Here is a 16,640-nt window from a genome sequence, read left to right as displayed (position 1 = left end):
GCCCTATCTGGAAGTCGGCTTGATTCTCGGAAATCCTTCTACCCCTTGTTCGCCTTTAGAAGTTATGGAGCTCGTCACCTGCAAAGCGCCGTGCCACGTCCTCGACGGTACCAGCATCCTTGAATCCCATGCTTTCGAGGAAATCAGCCGCCTTGCCACCAAGCTCTGTGTAGGTATTTTCGACGAAACGGTGCTGCAGAAGATTAGCTTCACTGTGAAGCAGGAACAGCCTTGATCACATACCTGATAGGGCTTGTTGGATTTGTCATGAAAGACCAGGAAGCGCTTTGTCTTTTCCTTATCCTGACCGTATTGGAAACTGTCATCCACCACGAAAGTGAAGTCTTTGCCATCCTTCTTCTTCTGCTTGAATTCTTCAAGCTTGCTGGCCTGCACATAGATCTTTTCCGCTGCACCAGCACCTTCTAAAGATAGTTTCAGCACTGGAATTCGAGGCTTGAGAATGTGGGAGCTGGAGGACTCACCGCCAGACTCGACAGTGTACTTGCACAGCCAATAGTCCTCATTCCTCGACCTCAGCATCTGCGACCAGTGGATGGTGAGCTTCTTGCCGTTGTTGCCACCAAGGAACTCGGCTGGGACATAGATGGTGTCGCCTTTGTTCACAAGGGGAGCCATTCTAGAAGTCGCTTGGAATGGATGAAGGGATGATTGGAATGTTGAGAGCGGATGTTGTGATGCTGGACCGAAGTCCCGGTCAAGTAGACCAATTCACCTCTTTTATACCTGTAGGAGGCGTCCCATGCAGAATCTCCTCTTCATTTTCGTGAGACAGGTGACGTGGTGACCTTAGGCAACGAAAGCTCTTCCTTGCAGCGACAGTTTTGTCTGCATGGTCGATGCAAGGCGCATTCCGCCGCATGCTTGCTACATCTTCGACGATGTCTTGGAAGCTGACGCTTCAAAAGGTCTAGATGCTTGCTGTCAGCTTAGCCACTTTATCCGTGGACTGGGACTTAAGAGACAGATGGCAGAATTGATGTCCACCTTGTGGAGTTTCGCCAGCAGACGGCAGGATACTTGCTTTACTCCTTCACTTATCGGTGAGCAGGCGAGCTGAAAGGTGCATTGGCTCATGAGTCAACTTGCCGAGAATAGACGAAGGAGTCAAGTAACTGGTGCGGGTTAAGACATGGTTCTGGGCACATGCAGGTTGTTCCAGTATCGCGCCGTTTTGTGTCGACTCTATGTAGTTATGCTGTCAGGATAAGAAAATCTGAAGTAGGTACCCGCTTAGAGGGGCAAAAAGGGCAAAGCCAACACGTGGTTGCCTGCAGGAACAGTACTTGGTGAGAGACATGATTGGCTCGCAGATACCCGGTATATGTATGAGCTAACCATGTTGGTGGTGTACATACACGATCGGACCAATAGGAGCATCCTCTCTCCACAAGTCTTTTTCCTTGAAAATCTGCCCACCTTCACCGCCTGACTTTCTTGGTTGCCTAGACGTTGACAAGATCCAAGATCCGAGCGACGAGGTCGGCAGTCCTAGTCATCGAAAGACGCACAGGGAAGGAGGTCTCGGTAAGGGTTAGAGAGAATAATTGATGTCCAGATACAGCTCCTTCTGACATATTGCCTGAAAAAATGTTGCACAAAATCAAGATCCTCACCCATGATGTGGGTCAGCGAGGGCCTGGCCAAAAAGAGAACTGACTTCAGCTAGCCACACGATCCGAACCGGATCAAGCGGTCAGATGAGAGCACACGCGATGATGACGACAATAATGAAGCATATATAATTTACGTAACTCCTGGCGGCAAAGAGTCTTGATACCAATCATTTGCCAACGAATAGAGGACACGACGGTGGTGCCGTTCAGGATGGATATAGAGATGAAAAGTTAATCGGCCCTGCAGCTCGCATGAAGGACCTTGTAATTGATTACTAGAACGCCGCCAATCTCTCGTTCAGGCAAACTTGTGGGAAAAGTGATACAAGAATATTAGTCCCACATGTCTGCTTCTAGGCGTGTACATGTCGGACGGTCCAGACAAGTGTAAAGCTCCACTTTTGCTCTCTCGGTTAGCGGTTAGACGAATATCTTGTTCTACCTTATCACACTCTTCTGGCTGGCTGAGAATGTCCTGTGATCTTTGACTGGGTAACCACGTTTCTCTCGACCATCCTCAACTGACATGGCTCAGTGACTGCGCGGTCGACTCCATTCCGAAATACCTCAGTATCTATCGTGTCAGATGGTAAGGGAGATATGTTGTCTCTTGGGACAGAAAGCCGTTCCCCAAACATCATCTGCCCATGGAGAGCTAAGTGGAATCATTCCATCGGAAGGATAAGTTATCTACACTTGGAGGTTTGTTGACACGACCCATAACGAAACGATGCTTGAAGTCATATCTGCCAGTGTTGCCATGTCCGGTCCTGACCTAGATAGCTACACCGTCCAATTCAAGGGTGAAACGGCAAAAGGAGAGTGTGAGGGGCACATCGCAGCGCTGAGAAAAGCGTTGTGAGGTTTATCATGCTCGGAAGAATGGCAATGCAAAGTTTCGTGGAATGGGAAAGGAGACTATCTTGGTTTTTCTGCCTATACCGGCCAATTCCCTCCACAAGTTCCAAGTTTTATTGCGTCGGAAAGGATTGTACCCTCCTGAAGACGCAAGGAGTAGTCCTTTCTAATCTGGGATAAAGCCAAGAAGTCCGATAGCAGTGTTTCACTCCAAAACATGGAGGACATCAGTCTCAATGCAGGATGGTGGGTTATGCAGGTCTCCCTCATCTAGAGAAATGGAACAAGCATGAAGCGTACACAGGATTCTGTTTCGGTAAGAAGGGCAAGAGCGTTATCATTATGTGCTGAACCCACTGTTAGAGAATATATTGTATGCTTCAAACAACCACTGACCTCGCCTCTCATTCTTGTAGTGGAGGGGCGGGACTAAGTGAACTGCGCGGGAAAAGTCGCTTTAACACAGACATCAAAGTTTCCTCCAGAGAGCAAAAAGGACCATGAAATGTAGCGGACTATGGCGGCCTAACATTGGTGGCCGTGACATGTGTGGAGCGGAGCTGCTGCACCGTTAAGAACCATTGCCCTTTTGAACGAAGACCGAATAGTGGGAAGTTCGTGGATGCAGTTGATGCTATATTGAAGCATTGCAAGAGTCTCGAGCCGTCGCAGTCACCTATCATCAGTTGCTCGTTTGGAAGCTTCGGAGATTGGAAGCGCCTGAGACTTTCTGGACCATTTGCGAGGTCAGCTCGACAGTTTCTGGGACTTCTGGCGGGACCTCCAGAGACACTCTCAGTACCAGTAGACTTGATCGAATAGACAACTGGACAAGATTCTGCTATGGTTGAGGGAATTAGATGACGCTGAATAAATTCAGAAGAGGCACCCGCCTCACCTGTCACAGGCGTTGATGTATATGCGTCGGCGTTTATTTCCTCGGCCCTCTATCACTTGAGTCAGCGAGGACAGGAAGGAAGCGTCATTTTCGGAGGTCATCAATGAGACGTCATTCGGGGAGACATGCTTTGCTCTGGGAGCCTTTGCACTAGATTTGCGTTTCGAAACACGGACTCAGGTATGTCCATCGCCCCAAGAGAGCTGAAAATCACATGCCATCAGGGTGAGGCCGCAAATGTGGCGAAATATCAAAAGTGAGGATATCAACTTGTTGGCTTACAAAAGCTGCGACTCAGCCAGAAGTCAATCCTGAGGAGTTTCGAGTGCGTAGATAAGGGTATGCACGAGCGCGATGCTGAATTCTTGCATTTACTCTTTAGAGAAAGGTTCTCAGGAGATTGCGGCGGAGACCTATTTTCAAGTCAGCTCCACAAGGCTGCACAAGAAACCCATTTTCGCAAGGCTGCCACACGTGATGGTTTGCTAGGTGCGGTCTTGGTGCGGTACAATGTGGGATGCGGAGAGTAAACGTATTCGATAACAACGTAAATAATTATTTCGCGCCTCACCACCACTCCTCCTTCTTCTCTTCCTCCATCGCATTTCCAGACGATGTGATCTCTCTTTCATTTGTCCACCTAACTGCTCATCATCTTTTCAAGTCTGGTTGCTCCTCCATCTCACCCTCTCCCTCGCCTCGGGCGTCCCCAGGCACCATGGCGTCTGCGGTCTTCTTCCTCGACTTGAAGGGCAAGGTGAGCGAAAGATGCCAATCTGGACAAGATGGCGTAAATTAATGATTACCCTAGACTCTTCTTGCTCGCAACTATCGCGGAGATATCCCCATGTCTGCAGTGGAGAAGTTTCCAATCCTGCTTTCCGAAGCCGAAGAAGAGTCGTCTGCAGTTCCCCCTTGTTTCTCTGATGAGGGCATCAACGTTCGTTGCCGCTACTCTCACTGAACGCGTCCCCAGCTAACCGCGCTCCAGTACCTCTACATTCGCCACAATAATCTCTACCTCCTTGCTCTTACCAAACGCAACACGAATGCCGCAGAGATCCTCTTGTTCCTTCACAAGATCGTGGAGGTCTTCACTGAGTACTTCAAAGAGCTGGAAGAGGAGTCAATTCGAGACAACTTCGTCATCATCTATGAACTGCTTGACGAGATGATGGACTTCGGATACCCTCAAACCACCGAGACCAAGATCCTCCAGGAGTACATCACTCAAGAATCCCACAAGCTTGAGGTACAAGCACGCCCTCCCATTGCTGTCACCAACGCTGTCTCTTGGAGAAGCGAAGGCATCAGATATCGCAAGAACGAGGTGTTTCTTGACGTCATTGAGTCTATTAACCTCTTGGTGTCATCCACTGGCAACGTGCTGCGATCTGAGATTCTGGGCGCCATCAAGATGAAGTGCTATCTTTCCGGAATGCCAGAACTCCGACTAGGCTTGAATGATAAGGTCATGTTCGAGACCACCGGAAGATCCACACGAGGCAAGGCCGTCGAAATGGAGGATGTCAAGTTCCACCAGTGCGTGAGACTCTCTCGATTCGAGAACGACCGAACCATCAGCTTCATCCCACCTGACGGAGAGTTCGAGTTGATGAGTTATCGACTCAACACCGCAGTCAAGCCATTGATCTGGGTCGAATGCGTCGTGGAATCCCACTCTGGATCAAGAATCGAATACATGTTGAAAGCCAAAGCCCAGTTCAAGCGACGATCGACTGCTAACAACGTCGAGATCATCATCCCTGTCCCGGACGATGCCGATACCCCGAGATTCCGAACCAACATTGGATCTGTGCACTACGCGCCGGAGAAATCTGCCATTGTCTGGAAGATCAAACAGTTCGGTGGCGGCAAGGAATTCCTGATGCGAGCGGAGCTAGGCCTTCCTAGTGTCAAGGGAGATGACGAGCGTGGTGGCGGCATGACCGGGGGCTTCGGCGGAAGCATGGGAGGTATTACAGGAGAAGGAAAGGCCAAGCGACCCATCAACGTCAAGTTCGAAATCCCTTACTTCACTACCAGTGGTATCCAGGTTAGGTATTTGAAGATCATTGAGCCAAAGGTTTGTGAATCCACCCTCTACTGTTCAAAGATGGTCTCTAATCCCATGCAGTTGCAATATCCATCCCTACCGTGGGTCCGCTACATCACACAATCTGGGGACATCGCCGTCCGCCTGCCAGATGTGCAGGGTCGTTGAACCCATTTCTTTTTGGCAACAGAAATGAGTCTCAATGTAAAGCAGCGGGATTCCTGCTGGGCTCACGGACGCATTTCATGACCTCAGTGTGAAGATCTCGCCTAACCTGCCAGGCAGAGTTTCGCCTTGGCGACAGAAAGAATTGCACAACGCTGGATGGTTCTTGAACACACGCCCGGATCAAGACAAGAATTGGATGTCGGAGGGCTTCAGATGCAGTTCACGACTGCACGGGAACACAATCACGGGAACACAACCGCGGGACAACAAAACTTCAAAAACTACAAAAACACACAGGTCGACTTGGTTGGCCCAACCACCAGTGCCTGCGATGCATTGCAAAGCAGGCTAAGGGGTTGAATGTGCATGTTCAGAGTAACGAATTGGTCAGTTTTCAGTTATTCAGTTCTATGTGTAGATCATGGTGTTTGTCATCTTCTCAGACGATTGTTTTGTCTGGATGAACGGCGACGAGGAGTACGATGGCATCATATCCACAGGAGAAACATGTCCAGATGAGTCTCTTCCTCACGGCAGAGACATGTCCGGATGAGTTCCATAGACACAACACGTTCAGACGAATATCCAAAGAAAAGCATAAGTGAAATCAGAATTCTATCAAAGCACGTTCTTTCCACTTTCCACTACTCGGTCCTTATCACTGCTTCCGCCTAAGAACGCTAACTTAGCTGTGTTTGCTGCCCATGTCTGCCGTGTTTGCTGGTCTCCTTTACAGCCTTGCGACCAAGAAATGCGATTAAGGTTTTCCCACCAAGAATTGACGTCATTCATCCACTTCCACACTCGGCCTTTGTCGCAGTCTGACCCATAATAATTTTCATTTTCCCAAACACACTTCCCCGAGGATATTATTTCGCTCCCAATCTCGACGGTAACGGAACCGTCCTTGCCGATCAACTCTTCTTTCCGTCCTCGAATCTGGCTACAAAACATTTCCAATCAATTAACCCCAGGCTTGGAGCGTTTCCACACCCAAAGGGAAAGAAAAGCATCTTATAATAATGCCCTCCACAACACTCCCCACACCCACACCCGACGAACTCGACGACCTCATCTACTTTACGCGCTCAGGTGACCTGGAAAGCCTGATATCCCTAGTCACCGCGCTGTGCGGCACGCATAATTGCCCTCCATCCGTCCTGCTAGCTTCGTCCATCGACATTGACGCCGAGGGTCTCGGCTCACAGTCCTCTCTGCTCCACTACCCCGCGGCAAATGGCAACCTTGAGATCATAACGCACCTTCTATCACTGCTGGCACCGTCCGAGTCGCTCGGCGCCTCCCCTTCCGCGACGACGGCTGACAAATCCGCTCCTTTGCTAGTAAATCACAGAAATGTGTCGGGAAACACGCCCTTGCATTGGGCTGCGATGAACGGGCACTTAGATGTGGTGAAGGCATTAGTGAAGGCCGGCGCGGATCCGACGATCGTCAATGAAGCGGGGCGAGATGCCGTAGTAGAAGCGGAGATGAGTTCGAAGGACGGGGCGAAGGAGTGTGCGGAGTGGATGTTGAAGCACTGCGAAGGGCTAGAGAAGGGCATCGGTGACGATGGGAATGGGGAGGGTCGCAGTGGTAGTCGGGAGGTTGAGGAAGAGGCGAAAGAGGAGGACCAGAACATGAAGGCTGCCCAGCTTGATGAAGGTGGTGAGAAGTCGGAAACTGCTGTGACGAACGGGGAACAGAAAGAAACGTGAACGGTCCATCTAGGAGTGAGGTTCATCTTCTGAAGTTCGCTCTCAGAGAGAGTCTCGTTCGAACAAACTTGGAAATACCCGACCACTCATTACATCAATTGGCTCCAGGAGAGCATGCATCGACCAGGCAAGAGGAAGAAAAGTCCTGGATAAAACCCGACTGTGCTCCAAAAAATCCCACAGACACCCTCTCATGCATCAACGACATGCGAAATGCAACTCCCAGCTTTTGCCCCCCCCCCAAACATCTATGAAGCGGTGTCTCCAACATTTTTCCAAGACAAAGGACAGCCACAAAATAAACATCTCGGTCCAAACGACCTCGAGTTTGAAACACGGCCTCGCGCTTAGTCGGTCAGCGGCAGGCAGTGGCATTGATGTCCCTCCTTGCCAGCGAGGGTGCAGAAAGCCGTGATACAGGTGTCTCCAGTATCCACATCCACCACGCAGCGTTGATCAACGCAGATACCGGTATTCAGTCGCTACAACACCCCAAGAAGGCGTGTCAGCCGGGTTCTCGGTTGTCTTTTCCGCAAAGCATCGCAGCGGACATTGGGAATCAGTGGAATTATGTGCAGATTGGGTCCGCGAATGCAGAGCGGAGCCCCAGACAAGGGAGAAGAAAAAGAAGCGGGAAGGAGAGAAGTGTGGACGAACCTTTACCAGCTTATCATCTCGCAGTGGATGGGCACATGTCTCTTGAACGGTGGCGGGGACAGGAGTGGCAAGTGCAACGGGCAGAAGAAGCGCAAGGCCGGCGAGGAAGTTGCTGAAATGCATTTCGTCGTTGAGTGAGCTGGGTAAAGAAAGGAGTCGGCGCCCGAGATGTCGACGTTTGACACGGAGGTCTTTTGCTTTCCCCTTTTTTTTTTTTTTTTTTGGCAGGGACAACGCGGTGAAAAGACTCTTTTGTCGATTGACTACTGCTTGGAGGGCGGAAGACAGGCAATAGTACTATCCGAACTCGAGAATGTCTTTTCAGAGTAGTAGAACGAGCCAGTGCTCAGACAACATCGCGGCTCAGCTCACTTTATATACATGTCCTCACCTCGCCTTGCAACCTCCCTGGCCCGTTCAGCTACTACCAGATGGAGGCTTTGGTTCCTCACATCATGACAGCATCTCGGAGAGCCACAGGTGGAGAGCTATGCGAAGATCGAACACCTACCAGGCGAGAGGATTTAAGCTTACGATCACGAGCCCTCCGTCTCTTCATTTTCTGGGACCCATCGTCCAACGCCTACCGCATTGCGCAACCTCGCGTTTGACCAGCGCGGCCTGATCGCGAAAGGCCCTTTTTTCCCCTCTCTGTTTTTCAGTCAGCCACCGACTCGACTCGCCAGACGTGCACGCCTGGGAAGCCTAGAATCGGCTTGGCTCAAATTTTGTCGGGTGACAAAGACGTAAATCTGTACTCGGAAGGGGTTGGCTGAACAAAGCGACGAGCAAGCAGGCAAGCCACAGCTGAAAAAGGTCGTGTTGAAGCGAGCCCATGATTAGCCTCACGTCTAGCTAAGTCCATGCCGAGTACAGCACATGGTTGAAGCCACCGAGGCGGAAAATGCGGGATGGTGTTCGATTGGCGATCTGGCGGAGCTGGAACCAGAAGAGCCAACCCCGAACGGGAAAGCGTTCTCAACATGCCATGCCGTTCGCCTTGTTGTTGCGAGCCGAAGGCCAGATGCGTGGTCTAACACGAACATCGACAAGGGATTTTCTTCAAATGGCCCTGTCGAATTCCATGGCTGGAGTCTAGATTCCCCACCAACCTGACGGTATGTATCAACATCAATACCTCATAAAAGTCCCTACAGAACTTGTCGACTCCGTACACAGCTACCTTGAAGTGGTTAGGGCGCCCGTTGCATGACTTCCCTTCCTCCTGTCGGAGTGGTGAGAGAGCCTCGTGTTCAGCAGGCCGCTGGGGACTTCAAGTTGAGGGCTTACCTGAGGTAAGCTTTTTTATTCCTCTGACCGCAAACAACACGGCAACGCAAATCAAATGAGCAAGCCAGTAAGGTGCCAGGGATGCAGGCGCTCCGATCCGCCGCCCAACGTTTGCAAAGCATGGATCATACGATGGCGATGTGATGCGCATCGTCTTGCTCTTCCTGTACTCGGCCCATCGTATACTGTAATGTCGATGGGGAGGAAAGCGTTGGCTGGACTTGGTAATGTGCATGTGGTTCGATTGTGGTGCCCATCAACGAACACGTCGTTAACTCGTATTGTTGACTTGTTATGTGTTTGTGTGTGTGGGGGTTGCAAGGGACAACCTTCCAGTCACGAGCAGAGAGGCCTTGAGGCCTAAAGGACAAGTAACCGTAAGGCTGAAGCTGACCCGGGGAAGGATCATTCAGATCATCAGATCATCATGACCATCATGATCACCATCACGATCACCCTCATCACCATCAATCATCATCATGACTGCTCTCCACGAATCCATGCGGCCATGTACCTCGTACGAGGTACCCAGCACATAGCTGACTGCTGACTCACCTCGCTTCCTAACCAGCCATCGGGCAGCCACAGTTCAAACGCGCAAGTTGCGGCAGAAACTTCCCCCCTAATTGGTGGTATGTGCCACCGCATTTGGGCGTCGAGGGCGAGAAGGGGGATCTCTCCTGCTCCGGGCGGAGTCTCCTTAGGAATGCAGTTTAATAGCGAGGTAGGTAAGTCGCGACCTTGCGTATTTGTTTGTCACGACTTGTTGACACACACAAGCGTGTGCCCTTCTTCTCTACCTGATGCGCATGCAGGGAGCTGACCTCCTTCGGGGCCATTGTCCTCGAGGAAGGAAGGTGAAGGTGCCAGGCCAAAACCCAAAACGGTATTGTATTTGTATCCAAGGCTCGTAATAAGACATGGACGGCCGGTGGCTTCAGCATGTACTACAATATCATTGCCAGCCTTGTCCCATTTTCTCCTTTTCCTCCCTCTCTGACTCGCATCCTCGACGACCATTCTCCCCCTTCCCCCCTTGCCCCCTTGCCCCCTTTTCTCACCATCCTTCCCTTCTAATCAATCGTACCCTGACGTCCCTCTTCGGATTAACCGCCCCGGCACCAATCTTGCGGCCCGGATGAACCCACTTCCCACCGTCACTGACAGGGACGATATCCCATTGCATGACCAAGGCGGCGGTGAAGAGGACCACTTCTCTTTCCGCAAAGGTTTTGCCCTTGCACATCTGTTTGCCACCGCCCCAGACTTTCATCGTGCCGTATTCAACCCGAATGTCTGCGTTCCCATTCGCGCCGTCATCATTGGGTTGGCCATTCTCGCCTTTGCCCGCGTGACTGCTGTCCTTGGCCCAAAACCGTCGCGGGTCAAACCTTTGGGGATCGCGGAAATACTTGTCGTCGCTCTGGTGCACGCCGTGCGGGAGGCAGATGTACTCGCCCTTTCTCAGCAACCAGCTCTGTGGTTCCTTCTTGCCCAGCAGCCTCGCGTCCTCTTCGTTCTCAAACACCACAAAGTCGTCCTCGACCATTTTGTACGACATGCTCGCGGCTTCGAGGCGCATGGTTTCAAAAAAGGCGCCCTTGAGAAGCGGGCATTTGGTCCACAGGGCGGCGATGTCAATGTCCAATTTGGGGGCCTCCTTGACCGGGAGACCCGTGGCGGGCGGCTGGCGGAAACGCACGTAGGGGGCGATCTCGGCCCGGATCTCGTGCAGCAAAGACGGATTCGAAAAGACGTACCACGTCATCCAAAAAATCACCGGGTTCGCGTTGATGTTCATTGCCCATAAAATGGCGGCGTTGCCTGTGGCATAGCCTCGCGGCACGGAGCCACCGGCGCGAAACGCCTTTGCTCGATCGACAATGACGGAGGAGACATCAGACATATCGCTCCATCGACTTCCGGCATCTTGACCGTCGAGGTACTTGAAGAGCGCCTCATGGTGTTCCTGAACAGCCTGAATAATGCGTTCCCTTGCTTGCGTCGGGCCGCCCATCCCGGGCAGCCAGGAGGGCGCGCCCGCCATAAAGAGATTGAATTGTGAGTCCATTTCCCACAAGTCGGGCATGATGTTCGGGTTGTTTTCCATGAAATTCTGTCCGAAGAGAACCGTGGTGGCGATATCGCCTACGAAATACCGGATTAGAGGAAATAGACTGGCCTCGGCAACCAGCGCCTTGTCTCCATCGCCCCTTGAGATGACTTCGACGCCGCCCTGACGCTCCCAGATACTTTGGTCAACGGGGCTTTGTGCCCCAGAGACCAGGTTCCACGTCCTCTCCGCGACCATATTGACGGTGCCACTGATGGCTGCAGTGACGAAACTTTCGCGCAACATGCCTGACAAAACGCCATGAATATTGCCCCACAGGTGATCAGGATCAATGGCTTTGATAGCACCTCGGTCGTCCCAAAAATTCTTCATGGTGTGGTAAATGAAATCGTTCATTGTAATGGGGCTGGTCCTGTCGATCAAGATCTGTTTGGCCAGACTAGGGACCGTGACGACGTTGTGTTTGGAGTTGGCCATCTTCAGCGCATAGATCGACGCATTGGGTCCCAATGAACGCGCTGCTCGGGTGAGAAAATCCGTCCCGCCCGCGACGAACGAGAACGCGTGGCCGATCCATGGAATCCAGTATGGGAGAATTGGCACGGTTCGAGGACCCGTCGACCCTCCAGCTGCTTGAGCCTGTTTTGAAACCGTGGAGCGGTACTGCAGGCCCGAGACGATGCGCGTGACGACGCAGATGACGAAGAAGGCGGCGAACAGTGTTTGAAATGGACGTTGGACGGCTGTTGTCACGGCATGTTGGAGAAACGAGGCGCTTCGCCCGTGCTGTGAGATGTCCATCTTTTGGGACAAAGGCGGTCAGTGCGATTCGAGTTCCTCCTGGATACGGAGTACGCAGTCTGTGTGGAAATTATCGAGAGGGCGAGGCACGGTCGGTGGTAGAATAGTTTATCTCTCTTGTAAATCCAGAATCAATGCGGTGTGCGACAAATGCGGACGTATGGAATGCGCCGTCACCGTCACCGTCGCCGCCGCCGCCGATGCCGTTTCGGACACGGGCTGCAAGGTGCCCGTACTCGTACTCGTCCCCCTGAAAGCGAGCTCGAGCCCCTACTTATGAAGGAGTGATGAAGGGAGTGGGTGAGTGACGAACGATGAACGCCGTCCGTAGAGTATGTCGTAACTTAGTCCTCTTCTGGTCCTGAGCTCATACGTGCGTGTGAAGAGGGGGGGTGTGCGCAAAGCGAGCAGCGAGTGTTGGGAAGCCTGACCTGCTAGTATTTGGTGGTTGCTGTCGATGATATTATCTGGCGTGTACTCGGTCCAAACATCTCCGACCTGACAAGGTGCTGACACGGAGCCTAGCACCTCGACCCCTGTTCAAACATCTGCCCATCAAATCAACGAGCGCTATTTCCATTGCACGAGGAATCCTACCAAACTCAAAACCGATCCGGCTCGCCAGTCAGATTCAAGTAATAAACACCCCCAAAGGGACTGTGGTTACAGTACATATAGATATATTGAGGATTCACTCGCTCGACAAAACTATCGAACGGGACGAACTGAGGAGAAAGTTGGCACCTTGCTGGGACTCGGACACCTAGATTTAAAACTGTTCGGAGAGCACCTTCTTCAACTTTCCGCTTTGTGCCTCGTACTTCATGATCTTCTCCTGGCTGGCCATCGCTTTGCCCAGACACCATTTGATCCGGGGCCGCAACTCGTTCGGCGTCCCAGGCATCTCGGCCAGCGTCTTCAACTCCGATTCGTACTTCTCCACGTTCTTGTTTTCCAAACTGATCAATTGGGACATAATCGCCAAATCCAGTCTCGCCCTGAGGACGTCGTCTTCGGTCAGGTATTCGAATGCTGATTGGTAGACAGGTTTGCCTGGCTTGATGCTATACGGCCGCCCATTCTTGGACGTGATTGTAATCAATTCTGCCTGTTCGAGAGCTTGCAACACCGTTTCGCCATCCTTGAAAAGATCATTTAGCAGCAGCTCATTGTATCTGAGAGTCTCGTTGGCCGCAAGCTCTTTGATCAACAGCCACGCTTGCTGAGGTGTCCATTTGCGGCTCGAAGTGTCGACGTCGAGAAGATACATTTTCAGGATTTCCGAGGCGGATTGCTCAATGATTTGGCGAACTGCTTCTGTTTTCCTTTTGTCAGTAATGATTGAAAGAGGAATGGGCCATATCACATACTTCCTGGCGATTCGCCTGTCTTGATCCTTCTTGCAAGGAACTCTAGATCGGTCAGTCGACCTCCGAGCACTTGGATCACTCCGTCCAGCTCATCGAGATCACTTCTCAATTGTGACGGACTGAGCTTCCCCTCCCCCAATGCAGCATCTTCGATGTCCGCGTCCAGGTGTTTGATGACGAGCTTCTTTGCTACTTCAGGTGTGCAATCACTCAACGTGATTTGCCGGAAAACCCTGTCGGGTAGTGCTTTACTGAGCGACTTGGAGAAGGACACGTCGGTGGTCAGAAAAATGACATGAGCAATGTTCTGCGTCGTCAAGACGGCAGCCCATTCTCCCAGTTTGTCATAGACCATACTCGCCGAACCCTCGTTGTTTTTGTGCAAGAAGTTGTCAATCACCACCACGGGTCGGCACTCTGGATGAGCTTCCAGCCACTCGTCGTCCGCCAGTTGGGCGTCTTTGTCATCCTTTTTGCGCGGCGCCAGCGCAATCTGCTTCAATGCAGTCGTCGTGTTGCCCCAAATCTTAGCGAGTTGATTGTCCAATGTCTCGGAGAATCCTGCTTTTGTGCCAATAGTGGCTGTTGCCGCAAGATCAACCATGCTGCTAATGCTGTTCATCCACGAAAAGACTGGGCGGTAGCCTACTTCAGCCGCAGCCGCGGCAATGGTATTACTGTCTCCGCGGGCTTCCTGGATTTTCTTGCAATCAATCACCAATTTGTGTGGGCGATCTTTCAATGCTTGATCTACGACCAACTCCTTCTTCCCGGCCCCACGTGGCCCTTGAACCACTATAAAGGTGTCGGCAGTCTCAATCAACCACGTCTTCAACTGGTTGATGGCATCTTGGCGATCTTCCCACACGATTTTCAGGTTGTCATCTTCACGCTTCTCTTTTCGGAATCTGATGATGTCGTAACCTCGCAGAAGCTGGCTTCTTACCCACTTGAAGATTCGACGATCTTCCAGGTGAAGACCATGGGTGACGTGCATCCTGATGAAGAACGTTCTGATAGGGTCGAACACCGCAACGGACGCTGCTGTCAGTAAAGCGACCAACAAAGGGATAACAATCCTGGGATGGTTCGTTATCCAGTCCCATATCCAGTGAGTTTTCCGTTTGGACTCGTAGCTCAGCTTGAGCAGCGTCCCGGTCTTTCCTCCGCCATCTTCGGCCGGGACGACGTAGCCATGCATACAATTCTTGGCCATAGTTGCGAATCTCACCCGCGTGTAATCGACATAAGCATATTTCGGCACAACTTTCGAGTCGGACGGTTGCGATACGATCTCTGTGAGCTTTCCATACCTGCGGAACAAGGAATAAAGCGTCTCTTGGGTCAGTTCGGCCGCAGAATTCTCAGGGGCCGTAGGCAAGAATTCGACCTTGATCCGCGGAGTAGGGACGCGATATAGATCTTCAATCCACGGCTTTCCCTGCACCAAGAAGGCGCGAACCCTCCGAAAAGGGTTGAACCATGGTGTAATGGGCTTTTCATCGAGATACTGTTTCAATGTGCTTTCCAACTCCCCCGCAGTGATTCCATCTTCATGAGAGAACTTGACAAAAGCTCCGCCTTCGCGTAGTCTCGGTAAGATCTTTGTGACATGGAGGGGGAGATTTTCAGGCAGGGCTCGCTTTATGATGCTAGACGGATCAGCCAGAGCAAGATTGGGCTGATTCACTTTGCTGAGGGAGGTTGCCAGGAACTTGTCAGGATTCAGGTAGGGGATCCGATTGAGCCATTGCAGCTTCAACGGGAAGACATCTGCCTTGCGGTCAGTAGATTGCGCAGAGAGCGGCGTTGGCAGATTGGTCTCACTATCGAAAAAGAAGATTCCTTCATTTTTCTGGGTCAGAATGTGGCCTGATTCATTGTCGCCAGCTTCAGTAGACGTCCACCTCTTTCCTGCCGGGGCTGCGGCGAGTCTGGCTGTCGGAGAAGTAGCCTTCCAAGTATAGAGCTGCTGTCGTCTCGAAAACCTCGTCAGGGCAGATGTAGGCCGCCCGAAGGAGCTTCGAACAGATCTCGACAGAATCATGCTGCCCATAGCCAGAGCATCATGAGAGAATTTGTGGTCTATCTCCTCATCCTGCTGCAGCCAGATGGCGTAGCTCTGCCGGCTCGAAACAGGTTCTGCTGTTCTTATCTATTCGCAAGTTTCCGCAGCACCAAAGTGTATTTATTAGTCGGCTCCTATTACTATGGGCGCAGCTCGACAGCCAGCATCATCATCGCCGACTGGAAGATGACGTCGAAACAATAAATTTGTGGCTGATCTGTGGCTGCACATCGGAATTGTGGCTTGATCCAGCAACTATTTTTTGGTTCTCCGACACGATTCATCTACCTTTGTTGTCCCACCTTCTAAGAGCCAACCGAGCCAGGATGAGCTGGTGGTGGAAGCAGAAGCCTGCCTCGAGCAGCGATAGCAGCAGTGTGAATGCTCTGTCCACCTCGCCAGCCCAGGAAGGGGTAACCACTGGCGCTCTTGCTCCAGACACTGAACCCGTCAAACGCAGCCTCACCCGGGACGAGCAGAGTGATCGAGAATGGACCGAGTTCCTGAAGGAGCTTCAAGCACAAGCAGATGTGGAGCAAGCTCAAAGAACGAAGTCCAAACCACCTGCAGCACCGTCGCAACCAGCGCTTGTCCACACTGACATCTCGCCCGACTCCCTCTACCCAGTCGAGATTTCTTGCAGATCCGCCTTCGATTATGCCATGTTCTGTCAGAGTTTTGGAGGCCAGTTTGTCAACATCTATCGATATGGCTCTTTCCGTTCATGCTCAAATCACTGGGATGACTTTTGGCTTTGCATGAAGACACGAAACTGGAAAAAGGAAGATCGCGAGAGGGCCATACAGGAACATTATCGCAAGAAGGCAGTTAAATGGAAGACTGGTCCGAGCAGCGAAGACGTCTGGGAAGTGCGACGGGAGCCGGTCAAGGATCCTTTCTCGGGGAACTTGGAAGAACTCGAAGCACAAATGGCCGAGTACAAAAAGAACAGTCTATCAGCGCCCGATGTCTGGACACCGACAAAATGAACAAAATAGACATCTCTAAACGGCCTTTGCAACCTACAGTCCCAATCGAGGCCAAA

At 51.7% G+C, this 16,640-nt stretch overlaps 6 protein-coding genes across 6 annotated transcripts; 3 read left to right on the top strand and 3 right to left on the bottom strand.

Moving 5' to 3' along the window:
- Positions 1-55: 55 nt before the first annotated feature.
- A1O5_07168 (uncharacterized protein) lies at positions 56-639 on the bottom strand (the record flags this gene model as incomplete). Its single annotated transcript, XM_007747757.1, has 3 exons — positions 56-193; positions 244-425; positions 486-639. The coding sequence occupies 3 exons, from the start codon at positions 637-639 to the stop codon at positions 56-58; spliced, it is 474 nt and encodes a 157-aa protein (XP_007745947.1).
- A 3,472-nt stretch (positions 640-4,111) lies between these two features.
- A1O5_07167 (AP-1 complex subunit mu-1) lies at positions 4,112-5,617 on the top strand (the record flags this gene model as incomplete). Its single annotated transcript, XM_007747756.1, has 4 exons — positions 4,112-4,150; positions 4,205-4,333; positions 4,385-5,479; positions 5,531-5,617. The coding sequence occupies 4 exons, from the start codon at positions 4,112-4,114 to the stop codon at positions 5,615-5,617; spliced, it is 1,350 nt and encodes a 449-aa protein (XP_007745946.1).
- A 1,022-nt stretch (positions 5,618-6,639) lies between these two features.
- Positions 6,640-7,335, top strand: A1O5_07166 (uncharacterized protein; the record flags this gene model as incomplete). Its single annotated transcript, XM_007747755.1, has 1 exon — positions 6,640-7,335. The coding sequence occupies one exon, from the start codon at positions 6,640-6,642 to the stop codon at positions 7,333-7,335; it is 696 nt and encodes a 231-aa protein (XP_007745945.1).
- Positions 7,336-10,339: 3,004 nt separating this feature from the next.
- Positions 10,340-12,157, bottom strand: A1O5_07165 (uncharacterized protein; the record flags this gene model as incomplete). The annotated part of the gene is made up of 1 exon (XM_007747754.1): positions 10,340-12,157. The coding sequence occupies one exon, from the start codon at positions 12,155-12,157 to the stop codon at positions 10,340-10,342; it is 1,818 nt and encodes a 605-aa protein (XP_007745944.1).
- Positions 12,158-12,926: 769 nt separating this feature from the next.
- On the bottom strand, positions 12,927-15,574 carry A1O5_07164 (uncharacterized protein; the record flags this gene model as incomplete). Its single annotated transcript, XM_007747753.1, has 3 exons — positions 12,927-13,474; positions 13,528-15,300; positions 15,355-15,574. 3 exons carry the CDS (start codon positions 15,572-15,574, stop codon positions 12,927-12,929), a joined length of 2,541 nt encoding a protein of 846 aa, XP_007745943.1.
- Positions 15,575-15,921: 347 nt separating this feature from the next.
- Positions 15,922-16,584, top strand: A1O5_07163 (uncharacterized protein; the record flags this gene model as incomplete). The annotated part of the gene is made up of 1 exon (XM_007747752.1): positions 15,922-16,584. The coding sequence occupies one exon, from the start codon at positions 15,922-15,924 to the stop codon at positions 16,582-16,584; it is 663 nt and encodes a 220-aa protein (XP_007745942.1).
- Between the last annotated feature and the right edge of the window lie 56 nt (positions 16,585-16,640).

This window comes from Cladophialophora psammophila (genome assembly GCF_000585535.1).
Source record: "Cladophialophora psammophila CBS 110553 chromosome Unknown aczJe-supercont1.10, whole genome shotgun sequence".
Lineage (NCBI taxonomy): Eukaryota > Fungi > Ascomycota > Eurotiomycetes > Chaetothyriales > Herpotrichiellaceae > Cladophialophora > Cladophialophora psammophila.
The sequence above is the reverse complement of the archived record's forward strand: the minus strand, read 5'-3'. Positions and strand labels throughout refer to the sequence as shown.